General features: G+C 41.0%; 1 protein-coding gene across 3 annotated transcripts in view; it reads right to left on the bottom strand.

Annotated features, from left to right (window-relative positions):
- nkd1 (NKD inhibitor of WNT signaling pathway 1) overlaps positions 1-20,168 on the bottom strand; it is a 53,159-nt gene that overhangs the window by 712 nt on the left and 32,279 nt on the right. For all 3 annotated transcript variants that reach the window (XM_056233835.1, XM_056233836.1, XM_056233837.1), the window contains 6 exons: positions 10,860-10,917; positions 6,855-6,958; positions 6,232-6,327; positions 5,575-5,722; positions 315-396; positions 10-137 (listed from right to left, as the gene is read on the bottom strand). In XM_056233835.1, coding sequence (XP_056089810.1) covers positions 10-137; positions 315-396; positions 5,575-5,722; positions 6,232-6,327; positions 6,855-6,958; positions 10,860-10,917 — 616 coding nt within the window. The remainder of the gene's footprint in view (positions 1-9; positions 138-314; positions 397-5,574; positions 5,723-6,231; positions 6,328-6,854; positions 6,959-10,859; positions 10,918-20,168) is intronic.

Genomic DNA, 20,168 nt, shown 5'->3' with positions numbered 1-20,168 from the left:
AGATCTTACCTGTTCCAAAGCGGGATGTGTAGTTTTCAATGCCGGCCAGGTCAAGGTAATGGTTTCTTCTCTCCAAGTTCTCATCCACACAGTGCCGCTGGCAACCCTGCTGGTTGTGGTGGTCAGCATGGTAACGCCTAATACAACAACATTGTGTTGAAATGACTGCAAGTACATTGCTCTGAGATTGTGTACACAAAACAGGCTTGAACCCATCATTGTCCATTTGTCAATTTCTTTAAAGTTTATATTCTTTATGTGTTATGTAATTCCGGACACTAATGTGTAGTGTAATAAGTTAATTTCATAATTACCTAAGAAAAGCTCTTGACTTTTTCTCTGAAGGCTTGGAGTCCTCAATGCACTTTTCTCCCTTGTGCTTGGGATGGGGAGTGTCTGATTGAGAGAGAGAGAGAGAGAGAGAGAGAGAGAGAGAGAGAGAGAGAGAGAGAGAGAGAGAGAGAGAGAGAGAGAGAGAGAGAGAGAGAGAGAGAGAGAGAGAGAGAGAGAGAGAGAGAGAGAGAGAGAGAGAGAGAGAGAGAGAGAGAGAGAGAGAGAGAGAGAGAGAGAGAGGGGTCTTTATCAAAGTGAACGTCGTTGAGTTGCACAGCATCACACAAGCGCACACATACTGCAGCAGCTTTAAAGACCAACCAAAATAAGAAAGAAACCTTTGTTCCCTGTTTTCCATTTACTTTGAAGGTTCATAAAAGAAGAAAAAAAAACAATGCTTCATTTATTCTATTTTGAACCTCGGGCCTCATATAAATCTAAAAAACACACACTTGTGAATTTGCATGAAGACAGCTGCTGTTCAAAGACTCTTCTCTTTCAAATACATGACGGGTATAAATAGCCCAAATGACAGCACTAAACAAACAGACAGTCTTCAGACTACTTTCTGTTCACCATCACATTGTTTTTTTACCAAGTTACACAGTAAGAAAGTGGCTAAATGTGGATATATTTATTTTTCAAATAGCAAAAGACTTTCAGAGAAGGATAAGATAGCACTTTCCAAAAGAAATCCAAAAGCTCAGGGCTGCAGATGTTTGTGTTGTTTCTCCCTCTCGTCTTATGCCTTTGACTATGAACTCATCTTACAAGATATACAATGACATGGAAGACAGGAAAAAGGAGGAGGGCAATAGTGTAGGTGGTAGACAGCCAAAAATTCTGTCATTATCTACTCACCCTCATGTCGTTTCATGGTTTTTCTTTTTAAATGGAGCACAGTGTAGCTTCTGGACCAATCAGACACACACAAATTAATCATTATATTTAATGAAGAATCCAACAAACTCACTCTTCCAACAAAGTTCTATGAAACTTCCCCCACAAATGAAGCCTACCCACTGGCAGAACCTGGTGTCCTGTTACAGGACACATTAAGACTGATAACAAGCTTTACGACCCAACGGAATTTCCAGAGAGTTGTGACACTCTCTTAATTCTTGCTGAGAAGAAGAAATGAACCCTTTTAATCCTATATATTCCATATACACTCACCGGCCACTTTATTAGGTACACCTGTCCAACTGCTCGTTAACACTTAATTTCTAAGCAGCCAATCACATGGCGGCAACTCAGTGCATTTAGGCATGTAGACATGGTCAAGACAATCTCCTGCAGTTCAAACCGAGCATCAGTATGGGGAAGAAAGTTGATTTGAGTGACTTTGAACGTGGCATGATTGTTGGTGCCAGAAGGGCTGGTCTGAGTATTTCAGAAACTGCTAATCTACTGGGATTTTCACGCACAACCATCTCTAGGGTTTACAGAGAATGGTCCGAAAAAGAAAAAACATCCAGTGAGCGGCAGTTCTGTGGGCGGAAATGCCTTGTTGATGCCAGAGGTCAGAGGAGAATGGCCAGACTGGTTCGAGCTGATAGAAGGGCAACAGTGACTGAAATAACCACTCGTTACAACCGAGGTATGCAGCAAAGCATTTGTGAAGCCACAACACGCACAACCTTGAGGCGGATGGGCTACAACAGCAGAAGACTCCACCGGGTACCACTCATCTCCACTACAAATAGGAAAAAGAGGCTACAATTTGCAAGAGCTCACCAAAATTGAACAGTTGAAGACTGGAAAAATGTTGCCTGGTCTGATGAGTCTCGATTTCTGTTGAGACATTCAGATGTTAGAGTCAGAATTTGGCGTAAACAGAATGAGAACATGGAACCATCATGCCTTGTTACCACTGTGCAGGCTGGTGGTGGTGGTGTAATGGTGTGGGGGATGTTTTCCTGGCACACTTTAGGCCAATTGGGCATCGTTTAAATGCCACGGCCTACCTGAGCATTGTTTCTGACCATGTCCATCCCTTTATGGCCACCATGTACCCATCCTCTGATGGCTACTTCCACCATGTCACAAAGCTCTAATCATTTCAAATTGGTTTCTTGAACATGACAATGAGTTCACTGTACTAAAATGGCCTCCACAGTCACCAGATCTCAACCCAATAGAGCATCTTTGGGATGTGGTGGAACGGGAGATTCGCATCATGGATGTGCAGCCGACAAATCTGCGGCAACTGTGTGATGCCATCATGTCAATATGGACCAAACTCCCTGAGGAATGCTTCCAGCACCTTGTTGAATCTATGCCACGAAGAATTGAGGCAGTTCTGAAGGCAAAAGGGGGTCCAACCCGTTACTAGCATGGGGTACCTAATAAAGTGGCCGGTGAGTGTATATAACCATGTGATAAATGTATTAACATGTATCTAATTTCCCATCTCATAATTTTCCTTTTATGTGGTTTGGCCTATGTATTCATTCTCTCTTCTTAACTATTTTGGTCTGAGACATGACTTGCATACTATGGTTAACCAAAATCATATGTGTAGCATGTTTAGTCTCTATAAACTCCAATCTTCGTCCCCCATTTGTTAATTTACATTTCATTTCGCTAACTTTATGACGCATTAGTATTATGCGAATCTTGTAGATTCTTTTCGTAAACACCCAATGCAATTAAACATTCAAATGCCCTGCTAGGGTCATAAAAGGGGTCGTGAAAAACTCCCTCCAAAGGGGCAGCTTCGCATTGGCTCACGCACATCCAGAGGGTGTGACGTCTTCACGCTTTAAAAATCACTGATAACAAGATCAACTCTCTCTTGCTCCTTTTGCTCTTGTCTCTTGTCCTCTTAGCCTCTGGCTCTCTGACTCTCTTGGTCCTTCCTGAGAAGTCCTAACGTGAAGATGAGGCTGAACTAGAAGTCCCTCAAGGACTCCCAAGCTTGCGCCAGGCTGCAGCCTTGTCTTTCCATTTACCAAAGATCCTCTGACCCCACTGGTTCTCTCTCATCAAGACCACATCAGCAAAGATCAACTGGAGCCTCAACAAATTGCATCAGGACAGTTTAATGCAAATGGACGAGACATGCAAGTAACAAACGTAGTCTCATTATTTGATACATTAAGTATCCTTACCCCTTTTTAAGAACGGCGTGTTAGAACTAAACTGATGGTTTGCTCAGGCTGTCGATCTGCTGAAAATCAAACAATGCTATAACTTCTTGCTTTCATGTATTCTGCTTCAGGTCTCTTTCCCTTGGTAAACTGTATGCATGTATGTATGTGTATTTTAGAGTAGTCTAAATGTTTAGTCCAGTTAATAGTCTTTTTCATATCACACGTAAAGTTGTCTGTCTCTCAAGCTCATATCTGGAGTCACTAATCATAGATCTTGACTACTTGCTCTTAGTAGTACTTAGTAAGAAAGACATTTCCCATGCCCCGGAAATGTACATTTCTATTAATGAATTAATAACCAATATTGAGTGTTCACGGGATGAACCGAGTAATTGGTTGTAATGTTAATGTAGCTACATCAAGTTAACCCGATTAACTGATCCAAATATTCATAATCAATGGTTTGATTATGAATATTATGAATATTTGATTCATAATCAAATATTCATAATCAATGGTTTGAGTCCTATCTCACAGGTAGGTCCTTCAAGGTCACATGGAGAGGTGAGGTATCCAAAGCACATCAACTGACCACAGGGGTTCCTCAGGGTTCAGTTCTCGGACCGCTCCTCTTCTCCATTTACACCACATCACTGGGACCCATCATACAGGCACATGGTTTCTCTTACCATTGCTATGCTGATGACACCCAGCTCTACCTCTCATTTCAACCAGATGATCCCACAGTAGCTGTACGGATCTCAAGCTGTCTGGCGGACATCTCAGCATGGATGAAGGAACATCACCTGCAGCTCAACCTGGCAAAGACTGAGCTTCTCATCCTCCCTGCCAATCAGTCTCTACAGCACGACCTCAGTATCCAGCTAGATTCATCCTCAATCACCCCATCAAGGTCGGTCAGAAATCTTGGGGTAATCTTTGATGATCGGCTGACCTTCACAGACCACATTACAAAGACAGCTCGATCATGCAGGTTTGCTATGCACAACATCAGAAAGATCAGGTCTTTCCTAACTGATCATGCAACACAACTTCTCGTCCAGGCCTTAGTCATTTCTAGGCTTGATTACTGAAATGCTCTTCTGGCTGGACTTCCATCATGTGCAACTAAACCTCTACAAATGATCCAGAATGCTGCAGCTCGTCTTGTCTTCAATGAGCCCAAAAGGGCCCACGTCACTCCTCTGTTCATCTCTCTGCACTGGCTACCACTCGCTGCTCGCATCAAGGTCAAGGCTTTGACGCTTGCTTACAGATTGACCACAGGATCAGCTCCCTCCTACTTCCACTCACTACTACAAGTCTACATCCCTACCAGAAGCCTACGATCGGTCAATGAGCGACGGCTCGTGGTACCATCACAGCGGGGCACAAAATCACTCTCCAGAACATTCTCATTCACGGTTCCATGCTGGTGGAATGATCTCCCCACCCTCATCCGGAATGCAGAATCCCTGACAGCATTCAAAAGACAACTGAAAACTCATCTCTTCCGGGAGCACTTAACATAAAAAAAAAATAAAAAAAATAAAAAAAATAAAAAAAATCCTTTCCTCTAAATCCTCGCTTGCCTGACTTATGCTACTCCGAGCTATGTCTGAACTTTGTATTTTGAGCACTTCTTGCGTTGTTTTTGCCTCTTCACGATGACTCGCTTGGTTTAGTCCTCAGTTGTAAGTCGCTTTGGATAAAAGCGTCTGCTAAATGACTAAATGTAAATGTAAATTATAACAAGTTATGATTGATTATTAATATTTTATAGAGCTAGTTTGCTACAACAGAATTTGGTATTTAACAACATGTCTAGGCTGCACTGGTCCAAAGAAAATGAGACTGTGTGTCAAGCTCAAAAAAGAAAAACATAAAAGTATCATGGCAAATTACACACTGAACCTATACATTTCAGTCTGTCCCTTACATAAACCTCTTGCACAGCTTCAGAAGACTCAGAATACAGTCCTATTGACAGAATCAACATTCTGCTAAACCTCTTCTTTTGTGCTCCATGTCATACAGGTTTATACAAATATGAGGGTGAGTAAATGATGACAATTTCATTTTTGGGTCTCCCTGATATTGCTCAGAAAAATATCTCTTAATCATGGAAAACACACTCTCTGTGTACCTGTGTTGGTCTGGGTGACGTTCCTCCATCTCTGGCTGGAGTCTGGGGCGACGGAGAGTTTCACCCTGAGGGTCTTACTGCTGCTGGGGGAGTGATTCACTGATGAGTCCACCACCTCATATATAGTGTGCAGTAGACTGGTGATGTCCTGGACATAGAGAGATAGGGAGGAAAAAGAAAACACGTTAAATTAAGAGATCTTCACTGACACGAGACAGTTGATTAGTCTTTTATATGCTGTGTGATATATAGGATACATGCATTATTCATAATTCATACACAGGCATGTCCATAATAACGTGTTAATCAGAATCTCCATAGCCTCAGGGAGGGTAAACAGATGCTGACGGCAGTAGAGAGCACATGTACACGCAAACATGAAACATTCTATACATCTGAGGCTATTTAGCATGTGAAAATGAAATGTAAATGCAGAGCAACTATGAGGCTGAGGGAAACAGTGAGAAAGTGAGAGTAAAAGAAAGTGAAAAGTGAGAGATGCAGAGACAAGACAGACAGGACAGAGACACGGTGGAAGAAAAAAGACAGAGAGCAACATCCATTTATTGTGTCCTGTTAGTGTTGTGTTACTGGGTTTTCCCATGACAAAAGACATCAGTCACTGTCCTTACTGCGCATAGGTCTCAGACGTTTTACCTCTCTCGTGACCTTGCCGTTGTTATCGAAGTCGTAGAGGGTGAAAGTCCACTCCTGCCTGTTATCTTCTTCAACTGATACAGCGCACTCCAACTCCTGATTAATAAACAACAATGATAATCATTGTTTTAGTAACACACACATTAAAATAAAATGTTCAGCAGTCATTACTCCAGTCTTCAGTGTCACATGATCCTTCAGAAATCATTCTAATGTGCTGATTTACTGCTCAAGAAACATTACTTATTATTATCAAAGGTTGTGCTGCTTAATATTTTTATGGAAACTGTAATACATTTTTTTATTCTTTATTGAATAGAAAGTTTAAAAGAACAGCATTTATTTGAAACAGAAATATTTTGTAACATAATAAAATGTCTTAACACTTTACTGCCACTTTTGATTAATGCATTAGTCTTGTGTGTGTGTGTGTGTGTGTGTGTGTGTGTGTGTGTGTGTGTGTGTGTGTGTGTGTGTGTGTGTGTGTGTGTGTGTGTGTGTGTGTGTGTGTGTGTGTGTGTGTGATTAATATACATCTTAAAAAAAAAAATGTCTGACCCCACATTTTTAAAAGGTAGTGTATGCCCTACCCAGTATGTACAGTATGTGTGGTGTATACTGACCTCAAACTGTAATTGTTTGTGTGGGCCGACGGTGGCAGAGCCTTCAGTGTCCTGCATTCTCTCTTCCACACTGCAGCTGTCAGTCTTCTCAGGGGGCAGAGCCACTGCAGAGGGACACACATTCACATAATGTTGAGGAAATATGAACTCAAGTAAGATATTTCATATGTTTTTTTTAATTTAGTCAATAATGCAGTCCTCTTGGACCTATAATGACATCTTCTGTATGTAGCATCACACAAAAGCACAAATGTGTTCAGTTACAGATACTATTGTAGAAATGTGCTATTCATAATCAGATATTTGAATAAATTATTCAAAAAGTGAACGATTCCAATAATGGGGTTAAGATAAAGCCAGTAATATTTGGCTGGTCAAGTGATCTAATGGGTTTTCACAGACCCCTGATATGTCTTCATCTAATGTGACTGTACATAATTTTAAACATTGTTCAAAAGTGCTATTCATTTCTTAGTGTTTTTTTAATGAGGAAAATACTGAAATGCACCTTTAAAAAAAAAAAGTTATTGTGCATGTGTGACAGAAAATAGACAGAAAAGGGAAAGAGTTACGTGAGAATGCAAGCACCTAGTTATTTTTTTTAATCCAACCATGTCATCTACTGCAGTCGTCACAGACACTAAAGACAGTCACACAGTCGTATAGTATGGGACATAAAATAAATCACACTTTATACAAAATTTGCTATCTTATCCTCAATGTTAAACTCAGAAGTACATGTTCCTCGACACACTTTGTTAGAGTCTGGGAAGGCATTTATTGACATGTGGCAGACACGTTGCTCATGCCCAAATCTCAATTCAGTACCATTTTTTTGCGCAAAGGCAGTGTTTTCGCAATGGATCGCCTGAAAGAATCTTTACAAGCGAGCCAACAACAACAACAATGGTGAGGAAAAACTCTCTAAGATGTTTAGGTAAGAAGATGAAGAATTGAGAGGAACCAAGACAGCATGTAAATGTAAACAAATGTAAGCAGTTTAAATCAAAACACAATGTGGTAGTTTCAACATCAATTACATTAAAACGGCACTGGTTTCTTGCATGTAACTTTGACATGCCAAGTTTAAGTACAACTGAAATTTGGGTTCTTTGGCTAAAGGCAAGATTTTCAGTCAATAACCACTTTGAATTTTGGTCTGTAGCTATTGTAAAATTTTGAATATAGTCATATGAGGTTAGGTTTATGGTGCATTTTTACAGGGGGAAAAACGTCATAGAGGGTTAACCAAAAGACGTCAGAATTTTTGGGTGAACTATCCCTTTAAGAGCAGACTTCGGGAAATCAGCTATATGCCTGGATAAAGCTGTAAGTACCGTATAAATGCTTAAATAGACTAACTCCTGCCATCACAACCTAAGGCCAGACTTCAGAAACATCCCCGATATCTTAATTGTGTCTATGTCTGAAAACACAAGCAAATTTAAAGTGAGAAAGACAGAGTCTAACAGTGGCCCGTTCTGAAGTAGAGAATGCCAGTCAGGATTAATCCTGAACTCAATACCCAAATTTCAGAGGCAGTTTGTCTCTTTGTGTACTGTGGGTAATAAGACGGAGATGTTTTAAACGAGAGCAGATCTAACACAGCTCAGTGAGGACACGGCTCAGCACCAGGCTGGGTCCTGCAGGCTAAATCCTCCCCCCTGCCCCAAATCCCTGTGCTTTGAAGTTCCATTCTCAAACCTTTTGGCCCAGGATCAGTCCGTCTGTAAAACAGAATCTCTAATTAATTAAGCAAAGTCAAATCTGAAACAGTGTTTGTTGTACGAGCCAAAAGGATAGGCAGACACAACAATATCTCTCTCTGTCTTCTCTCTCACTCATTCACTTCTCCTCCGCTGATCTGCTCAGATCAAAGAGGACCTGTCTTGTCCCTCTGCAGCAAGAGGCAAGGGAGGATGAAAAAAGAAAAGAAAAGCACCAGAGGATGAGAGCAGTCGTACCCGGGGAGCTTTTACAGGTTTTTTGGAGGGAAACAGCGTCAGATCAGGGCTTTTGATCAGGGCCAGAAACTCAAAGGCAACGCTGAGCTCCAGGGCCAAAGCCTGCTTGCCAGCCAGCTCACAATATACAGGAGCTGTTTATCTAGAGAACTAACAAATGGTCACAAAAAAACTACACACACACCATACACACAAAGGAAGTGCTAACTCTCACAGCAGTGGTCAAAGTCCTGCCCCACAGAGTGATGAGACAGCCAAACCCGCAACAGAGCACTGGTGACGGAGCTTAAATACAGCACTATACAACACAGAGGACAGCTTGGCGGCGTCCCAAACGTGGCTTTGAATCTAGGTTCACCTGGAGTTCACAATAAACTGTGAGGTGACTGAAGCGCAGTGTGTTTCCTCAGCATGCATGTTTGGTACAGGCTAAAGTGCAGTGAAACTTTAACAACAAGTTATAATTTCATGTTGCTAGGTCAAAAATGCTAGGTAAAAAAAAAAAAAAAAAAAACCTTGCCTAAACCTTAGATAAGAACCTTGATCCCAATCAGATGTTTTCATTACAACAAATGCAGTTGGAATACCGTTTCTTGTTGAAATTTCTTTTTTTGCATGTTACTATGAGCTTAAAGGTGCTATATGTAACTTTTCTTCTAAAATCTTTTTTTATTGCCTGTGTGTGAAGGGGTTGTAATCACACATTACAATGATCCACTTGTCGGGTTTTGCTATTACTTCTGAAGGCCAGTATTCCTATTTCTATGTGAAGTCTCCGGGTCGGATTTTCTGAGAAATCCATCGGATGTGACGTGCATGCGCGCTCCCGAGCCTCTCTCCTTTTTATATACAGTCTATGCGACGGCACTGCAGCTGACGACATGGAGTCTGATAACACCCAAACACGACCTGCCTCCAGCACACACACACTCCAACACAAACTCCACATAAATATGAAAAACAAAACAAAAATTTATCTGCTGAAGCTCGTCAGGCCAAACGTGAATCGGATCGACTTAGGACGAAAACACGGATCAACATCGGCAGAGCGTTTGAATTATGGAGAGACCCCCGCTATTTTTATTGTGATAAATTACAAGTTTTCAGATATGCTGAAATAAATAATGGTAAACTGTAATGAAATAGCAAGGTAAACTACAACATATATGAGACATGAAATGAATACAAAAGACTGTTTCAGGATAACAAAAAGTGGGTGCTTTAGGATGTAACTTTTATTTTATGTACTAGATCTACTGTCTAACGTCACTCATCCCACTACTACCATATTGTTTATAATCTACAAAACTACATCACTCCCATTAAAATCAAAGAAGCTGTTTACACTCCATTGTTTTGTTTTGTTTTTAATCAAGGAAGATTAAAAACTTTTTTTCCACAAATTTAAACACACTAGTATACAAACTAAACTAATATCTCACTTATGTTTGTGTATATGCCATGTGAAAATGTTATAGACACATAAACATATGATTAACAAAAAAATTGCATCGCTTTTTGTTTTACATTTTTACAGATCCAATAAAAAAGGTGCCAGATCCATTTCCAGAGGTAACAGATCCAGTATAATTTAACTCCTGACTATGAGGCAACCATAACACCACAAACACCTTAGCCAATCAAATCTCTCCTCGACTCACCTTTGACCCACACAGATATGAGCGGACCACTTACAAGCACACATACGCTGTAAATGTCGCACAGGAATCTGACCTTGCTGTAGCCTTTTGATTAATCAAATGATTCAATAAACATCACAAGAAAATAATCATTCTGTGCCAACACTGTGACTTCAACCAAACCTTTTCTTCTCACCACCATAGTGATAATATAGTATTTAATCCAGGGGTGAAATAATGAAACTGCTCTTTATATGCAAGAGAATATATGCAAGGATATGGTAAATGGTAAAAATGGACTGCATTTATATAGCGCTTTCACAGACCCAATGGCCACCAAAGCGCTTTACATATTGCCTCACATTCACCCATTCACACACCGATATAGTGAGATAGTTTACCTTCTAAACGATAATGTTCATCGCTGATGCCCTCAGCATAACCTTCATCCAGTGGGTCCTGCAGAGACAGAAAGGAAGAGAGCGTTAGGCCTCTCCAAAAGAACAAAATTATAATATGACACTTCTCAGATTAGAAAGAATGCCAAAATAATGCAATTATAGTATTTGAAACAACAAATTAACATATACATGTTTGGGTGTTTTTGTGCAATTTGTATTATAAAGACAGGAAATTGATGACAGGACATGATGCAGGCTGGATTTTAATTTGCATCCCCCACACGAGCACCTCAGCATGGGTGCGAACCGCTAGACACCCCCAAAGACTAGATGGATGACATCACAGATAGAGTGAAAAACCTAGAGTAATACTGGAAGTGTCTCATCTAACATATTAAACCATTCTACCCATACAACACACACACAAGCAGCAGTCTACAACATTTCTGTCATCTTCCAAACCAGCAATCAGTCTAGAAGAAGACTATTGTCTCAACACACCTGCTACCTTTGTCTCATTTTAACACTCCAGCTGTCTGGATACTAACAATTCATTTCTCTGGCCCAAAGACTGACCCGACAGCATCCGCTGAAGCTCTGCAGCTGCATGTGTGTACATGCTGTTTTTCTGCCAGTGAGGGGATGCTTTGTCTTTATCCACACTAGACAAGCACACTAAATGTCTTGCTGTAGTGCCTCCAGCCATACACTGGCCGCTAGAGACACAAAGCCGCGCACACAAACACACACGTTCACCATAATGCTCGAGAGGTTAGCCAACAGCATGCGAGGGGAATGTGCTAATTATGCGTTGTCTGGATGATGGATGGGATGTATTATAAATATGACTTCTTTTCAGTTGGTTAAATTGAGAAGCAGTCAGCAGAATTTCTCCTACTATTTCTCTTTAACATTTGTCTTTCTCTCTACCATTCAAGGTCAAGTTTGGCTAAAGCACTACTTGGCCCTTTCAAATGAGTGTGCTGTGTTTGAGAGTGTGGATATGTGTTGTTACGCAGGACATTGAGGACTGTGAGAAACTCACTAATCCCTGAACTTCACCTCTAAGTGGCGTTTAGCACAATCACTGTGGCGTCTGTCCGCCCCTCTCAGTCACTCTTAAAAAGCTCTATAGTCCACCAGTCTCCACCATATATTAAAACCTCTTTTCTTGTTTCTCTGCTTCTGTTTTCTCACCCCCACCCAAGGTGAAACTTGCACAGCCCTTACAATAATACAAATAATAAAATTAAATGATATTTAACAATAATTACATTTTGGATTTCACAAGCCCAATGATGTTTCACAATGCATTGCAAAAACAATAAAAAAATGATTAGAAACATAACAATTAACAAATGAATGAAAATATTTAATTAGAGTTTTAGAAATACAGAGAGATTAATTCCACATAGATATTGATAAGACCTGAGAGTGAGAGTACTAGGGATATATAGGAATGAAAAATAAATACAAATAATAAATTTAAATTAAAATACATAATAATAATACATTTTGAATTAATTATAATTAAAGAAGTTATGAATAATTCATAACTTATGAACATAGTTATGAATCATTATTGTATATCAAATATTATATAAAAATGTTACACTTATTAAAATGTTAAAAAATATATAAATACACCATGGAATTACCCTGGTACATGTCCATGTTGCTTTTTAGATCCAGTCACCTTTCAAGCAAATAGTGGAGTGTGTCACTACATGGCACACAGACACACTGTACTACAGTGACCTTGACCACTGAAACAGTCCTTTTTAAATTACATGTTTTTGTACACTTACCATAACATCAGAGGTTAATTGGCTGAGGAGAGTGTAATCAATAGAGGCTGATCTCTCTTCAGCGGTGTAATGAAAGGCTGAAGTGGGATCTGTACACACTCAGTGCGTGTGAGGGTGAACATGTGCTTCAGGTCACTCACTAATGTATGGAGACTAAGTGCCATTTATAGCGCAATTGAAAAGTCACTGAGAAAAAAAGGGACAGAGTTTGCGTGCGAAGAGTAAGAGAGAAGGAAAGAGGATTTGATTAAAATAATTATCTTGTAATTTCACAGATGAAGTCTTGTGAGCAGGGGTGGGCGATCTGACCAAAATCTTACCTCATGATACGAGTAATTTTATTTAACTTCTTTAACACTGCATAGTCTTCAGTGTGTAAATTAAACACATTTATTCTTATTAAAGGTTCTTATTAAAGGTAAAGGTACAAAAGTGATTCAGTCAAGAGCAGTGAGAGATTTTCTCTCTTTAGTTGTTTGATTAACATTAAAGGTAGGGTAGGCAATTTTTTTATAAACACTTTTTGTTATTCTGGTTGAAGTTGAATTCAGACTCATATTAATGCGTTTCTATGTCAACACTATCAATGCTGAAATTAATCTGCAGCTGTCAGGTGGTATAAGAGCTCTGTAAGTCGTTTACGTTCATTATTTTTGTAGTGTAATGTGCTTTAAGACATGATGTATTTTAACGTCTCTTTTGACGCTTTGCTGAATCTGCTCTGGCTGTGCACGACCTGCGCTTTCATGTGTTTTGGAGGAGGCGTGGCTTTGGAGACGCTCTGAAGGGAGAGTGGGATCTAATGCTTTCAATGCTAGCCTGCTATTGCTAGCTTCTCCAATATTGCCTACCCTACCTGTAATAAAGAGACAGCAGCAGGTTTATTATGCTACTGTCACTTTAAGAGCGAATGCAAGGATCCAATATAATCATGCGTTTTCTTTCTTAACTGTTTACGTTCACTGAAGACATAAATTACTGTGTTTATGGGGATACTTACAAAGGCGGGCATTTTGACACATTAGTATGTGGCTTTAACTGTTGCCTAATTAGGTGGCAAAAAGAACTGTGCAGTATCAGTACCTACACGTTCTATGAGCAGTGGCTTCATGTGAGCACGTCTCTCAGACAGCGCTCAGAAACCATCTCTCCGACAGTGTGCACATTGGCTATAGCAAAATTAGTCCTCATTCAAATTATAAGCTTTCATGACCATGCAGCACAGCAATGTCAGGTGAGTGTTTAACCATGATAGAGACAATAGTCTCTATCTCTACCGGTTGACAAATTTCTACAGATTAATATTGTCTACCAGTATATTGCCCACCCCTACTTGTGAGTGACATTTTAAACAGAATGAAAAAAAAATCTGAGAACTTGTGTCCAGTGACAAACTCCTGGTGTGAATACATTCATATCCATATTTGTTACTGTCTTGTGTTTATAAATGTTTATAACAGATGGAACAATGACAATTCTGCTGTGGGTATTTTGCCTCAGCAGCATCATGAAAAGGCCTGTGAAACATAAACAAGGGCTTCACTCAATCTGTGCCAGCAACCAGAAACTCTTTCCCAGACACCATGTTTCACACTCTGTAAAACCAACTAGATCTTTTTGTTTTAACGTGAGCCAAAACAGGAAAGAAGAGAGGTTTGAGTACTTTACTACAAATGGATGGCCACAGAACCCAGTGCAACATTACTGATTTGCCATAACACATAAACACATACATCAAGCACTCCATTGCAGTTTTTGTTGGCCCTGTTATCAGTGGAATAAGCCTAAACAAATATTTCAATATGAAATTACAAATACAAGAATGAAATAAAGTAAAACTAAGAGATACAGAGTAATGCCCGGCACACATTGTGCAATTTGTACAATCTTTCCCAGCTGAAAGATGACCAATTTCTGTGGTCGTGGCTCCTAAACGGTGGTCGTATGTCATACAGTGAGAGAGGTTCAAAGATATCCTGTGATCATTTTCTGACAGTGAAAAACAATGGACCAATGGGGCCAGATCATTAACTTGAGGGCGTTGAGATACCAATGAGTGCTTAATACTATAGACTTAATGCTCCTCTAAACAAAAATGTAAATAAAAAAGCAGTTCTGAACGACTTAATCCTCACTAAATAAATATATTAATAAATGTAAGTTTGAAAAACTTGTATCTGTTTAAACTGTTTAACTGGTCCAAAACAGAAAATACCACTTGGCTAGTGCCCCCAAGGAGCTGGAGACTCCTGGGCTAGCTGTTATAACGAATAACCGCATCTTCTTGAGGGTAATTATTTGTGTGTAGCACAAAGAAGCACAACGTAGATGTTGGGTCTTGCCAGGTTAAACCTAGAAACACATACAAATACTTTGCCAAGTATCTGTAAGTGTATGTAATGGTAACCCCCAAGTGTCTGGACTGGCACATTAATATGTAAGGACTATGTAAAAAATACACAGGGAAAATTGCAAAGAGAAAGCCAGGAGATTTCTCACCCAGGTTAAGTATGGGGATATGCGTCTTAATTATATTACACATATGAATGTGGCCTTGTTCATTTTGTCATTATGGTATGTGTGTGAATGCATGTATGTGGGTAAGGGAGTGTTTGTGTGTGAGTGTGTGTGTTGTGGAAAGTCCCACACAACTCTGTCTGTATTTTCTGTTTGCTTGCCACGCCACAAGGGCTGATGGACAATTTACAGAGCTGATGACAGTTCTGCATGATCATGGGCCAGACGCACACACGCACACATAAAACACACAGACAAAATCAGTCGCCAAGCCTTCACTACGCCATAGCCTTGGAACGTCATCAAACCCAGGAAAACTTAATTAAGACCATCGCCTCTCTCTCTGTCGCCTTCTCACTCCTCCTCTGTCACCTTCGGTTTTCACACTCACAGACCAGTCCTAATCAGAATAAAACCAGGAATAAAAGATGGAAGGCTTCAGCACTGTGAACGGCAGCCAATCAGAACCACTCCATTTTTAGACAATTTAAGCCTTCACAAAGACACATGCACCTACAGGTGCCATATTTCACCAGCGAGACAATCAACCATGAACATATAGTCACGAGCGCTGACGGAGAAAGACTTGCAACTGAATTCCTGATTAATCTTCTGTGTCTGTTATCTTGGTTAAGCGTATACGGTTACATGCGCAGGATTTCTGGAGAGGGGATGTACCTATGCTAGCACAGCCCCCTGCACCGAGGGCACAGCAAAACCGGCCCTCGCTAGCTACGGGCCAATCCAAAAATGACTCCCTGTACTCCCCCCAGTACCCTACATACTTTCCTAAATGTGAGGATGAAAGCGTCTGGAGTGCAGTGACCTACATAAGCACTTCATACTTTATAATGAGCAGAACAGACAACCCAAACAACCTGAACTACTGACTGGCGTGTCAGCACTGCACTCTTAAAGGGACAGGTCACCCTAAACAAATTATATTCGGTCATCATTTACTCATGTCATTCCAAACCTGTATGAATTTCTTTCTTCTGTCTTTTCGAGTTTTTTTTTTTTTTTGGAACATGCAATGAAAGTAAATCTTTTGAACCCCATTCACTTTCATTGTATGCACAAAAACATCCTTCAAAATATATTTTTTTGTTCCACAGAAGAAAGAAAGTCATGAGTACGAGTAAATGATGACAGACGTTTCATTTTTGGGTGATATCCCACACTGTCCAATAAATATGGTGATGTCTTGCTGCTGTTCTTGAAATTTTGTGGGTGTCACACTTACTGATTAATTCTGGAAAAGACTCCCTCTGACACTCCTCTCGGATTCAGTGTCATGCATTGCAACGCCCCATTTTGGCAGCTAATCAATGTGAAGAAAGAAGCGCCGTGCAAATGGAGACAATTGTATGAGGATTCAAATCATGGAGTGACTTCACCCTGTGAATGTGTGTGATATGTAGCCTATTTGTCCCTTCGGGGCTTGCCGTAGAAAGTATGTGTTCATGTGCGCCGGGAGCGCTTGTCTGCTTCAGAGAAAAAAAGATTTACATTCTATAAACAGATTGTTGACACAATTTTCCTTATTTAACTCTTCATTCAAGTTTAAGCGAATGCCAGGAAAGCGCTCAGTTACACAGCGTTTATGACAGACTTGTGTTTGTTAGATTGCAAACAATATAGCTCATCAGTTCTTCGGGTGTGATTTGGAGGAGAGAAAGAGCATTGTTCACTCCCAATGCCATGATATCCCACCACACCCATAAGAAAGTCAATTGGGCCATTAACTCAGCAGTAGGGCTGCACGATATTTGAAAAAACTGACAGTGTGATATTTTGTTTTTTTGGCGATATATATTGAGATATGAATAAATAATTTGCACCCTGCCTGTACATTCTCTACATACATCATATGTACTCTGTTGCTGATGAGAGATGTTAACTATTGCACTATGGACAGAGTAAAGTTAAAATAAGTCTCTGTTAAACTGCCTCCTTGTCATTACTTACCTCTAACTTATAACACTACAGAATTTATTAACTGAAGTCAATCCCTAAATAATGTTGTTGTTGTTTTTTTCAATTATGAATGCTATGGCAAAAAAGGGGGGAGGGGAGTCTGCTTTTATGTCCACACCAATATCAAAATCAAACCTAAACCCTTCGATTTGGACTAAACACCACAACTGATCTGGTGTAGACAACAGAGCAAAGCGATTTGCAGCAGATGGACTGTCTGCTGCAAAGATTTTAGCATACAGTCTGTGTGTAAAACAGCAGTTGATTCAATGTTTCAAGCATTTTATAGTTATAAGTCCTGTTTATCGTATAACCGCCCTGGCACAAAATGCCCATTCCACGCATCCAGAATTCAAACACATCCTGCTAATTTACTGAATCACGGGTTTCTAAATCAAGGCAAGCTGCGCACCAGAAATGTAGAGGATGGTTGTGTTTGCAAATCCATGCGTCTGTTCAGATGGTTAGCTTACCTTCAACACAGGATGGAAAACATCACTTTTGTCTCAATACACACCTCTCATCAAACAGCCATAGTCGAAACAAGGGACAGATTAGAGAATACTCATTCAGCAAAGAGGAAGAAAGAGAGAATGAACTGAGAAAGACAGTGACTACTTCAACCAAAACAGTGGTGAAGAAAAATTAGAGTCATAAACATTACTACATAAGCCCACAAATAAACTTGTCATCACAGTCATATGACCTTTCAAAACATATATAACCTTCCTAATAATTAAAATAAGCATATTTCTGTCATCAACAAACTGCTTTTGATGCAATGAACAGAACATATTTAGATATAAAATCAATAAATATCATAGCAATCACACAATCTATTTGTAGACTGTAAAAAATGTTTTGTCGGGTAACCTAAAAAATGTGTGTTTACAGTACGCACAACTCGCACATATGCCTTAACCTTTTTTGCACTAATTATTAGTTGACCCACAAGCTGCTGACATTGGCCCCCACGTTGACGTTGTTTAACAGTAAAAAAAAAAAAAAAAGGAAAAGAAACAACAAATATCTGGAGATGCAACAATAGATGCCCATGCTGACAAGCGTTTGTGTGAGAGGGTTAGGAGATTCTCAAAACTCTAGTTTAAAAGAGTACAAATACATTTGTATTACTTATACCTTCTGGAGACAAATTGTCATGATTCTGCAATCTAGTCCTTGTCTTTCTTTAAGTCTTGGGGCAGGATCATGACAGACCCATGTTTTGTGTGCAAGCACATGGCCTTGTGTTTGGGCTGTGTGCTTGTGTTGTCTTGTTTCCTTTGCCCCGCCCCCTTGTTATCCTCAGTTTGTCCTTATTACCTTATCAGTATCACCTGTGGTTATTAGTAGTTTCTCCCTATTTAATCCCCTTGTGTTTGCTGTCCTGTGCCGGTTCATTATCATACATTGTGAGATACTACCTTTGAGTACCCTGTCTTAGTAAATAGTCTTGTATAGTTTTCGATCTTGTATCTGCTGTCTGTTTATAGTCTAGTTTTTGTCAAGTGTAGTCTAGTTTAGTCTTCCCTCGTTCATCTTGCCTTTGTTTTGCCCCCTCATGGGTTTTATTTTCCCCTGTTTTCTGTTATCAATAAACGTTGTGTGATTGCATACCGTCTGCGCTTGGGTTCATCTGCTATCCTCATGGCAGAATGAACCGGCCAGCGCAGAACCCAGCAGACAGTATGCTTTCTCCTGTCGATCACCAATCGGATGATCTTAAACATTGGTGGCTGAAGACTATTTCCGATATGAAGAAGGGCAAGCTTCCTTTCCCTCCTCAGGGAGAGAGGTCCTTGAGGGAATGCGCTCAGGTCGCGAATGAGAGGAGGTTTTTCTTACCTGATAGCCTCCTCAATCGCTACCTCATCGCGGGTTTCAATGTTCCCCCTCCGCCCGTTCCGTGATATGGTGGACTGTTTGTCTCGGAAGGAGTCGCAGGGTTTCACCATGTCCTCACCACCTGGCATGCTGCCTGTTACAGAGTTACCTGCTGTGAGAGCTGCGGCCGATCAAGCTGCAGAAGCAGTCCTGCAGTCCGTTTCAGCTCATCAAAGGATGCCTGTTGTCGTTGCCGCCAAGACGTTGTCCGATTACCTCCAAAGTCTAGTCAAGATCCTAGAGGTCCCTTTCAAACCTGTCGTGTCCGCAAGTCCTGTGCCTACAGCAGAAGAGAATGCTATTCCAAAGTCAGCTGCAGAGAGCGCTGTTCCCAGGTCAGCTGCAGAGAGCGCTGTTCCCAGCTCAGCTGCAGAGAGCGCTGTTCCCAGCTCAGCTGCAGAGAGCGCTGTTCCCAGCTCAGCTGCAGAGAGCAGCTCAGCTGCAGAGAACGCTGTTCCCAGGTCAGCTGCAGAGAGCGCTGTTCCCAGCTCAGCTGCAGAGAGCGCTGTTCCCAGCTCAGCTGCAGAGAGCAGCTCAGCTGCAGAGAACGCTGTTCCCAGCTCAGCTGCAGAGAGCAGCTCAGCTGCAGAGAGCGCTGTTCCCAGCTCAGCTGCAGAGAGCAGCTCAGCTGCAGAGAACGCTGTTCCCAGGTCAGCTGCAGAGAGCGCTGTTCCCAAGGCAGCTGCTGAGAGTATTGTTCCCGAGTCAGCTGTAAAGAGTATGGTTCCTGAGTCAGCTGTAAAGAGTATGGTTCCTGAGTCAGCTGCACGGATTGTTGTCCCTGAGTCAGTTGCAGAAGACGCTATTCCCGAATCCGATATGGGAAGCGATACTTCCGAGTTTGATGTGAGGAGTGCTGGTTCTGGTTCTACTGCGGAGTTCTATGACCCCATTCCAGCTCCGCAGTCTGCTGCAGCATTGCCTCTCTCCACTCCACGGCCGCCTACTACACCCCGTCATGTATCCTGTTCCGTTACCTGCTGTTCCCCCAGTCACCCCAGCCACTTTTCAGTCCCGGACTGTTTCCCCCAAGACTTTTCGTCATGTGTCCCCATCCAAGTCTGGCCAGATTCCTCGTCCTCAGCCCTCCTCCCGAAAACCCAAGACCCCCAGTCCACCTATC

The sequence above is a fragment of the Rhinichthys klamathensis genome, unplaced genomic scaffold, assembly GCF_029890125.1.
Source record: "Rhinichthys klamathensis goyatoka isolate OS25496 unplaced genomic scaffold, OSU_Roscu_1.1 h1tg000378l_1, whole genome shotgun sequence".
Classification (NCBI taxonomy): domain Eukaryota; kingdom Metazoa; phylum Chordata; class Actinopteri; order Cypriniformes; family Leuciscidae; genus Rhinichthys; species Rhinichthys klamathensis.
The sequence above is the reverse complement of the archived record's forward strand: the minus strand, read 5'-3'. Positions and strand labels throughout refer to the sequence as shown.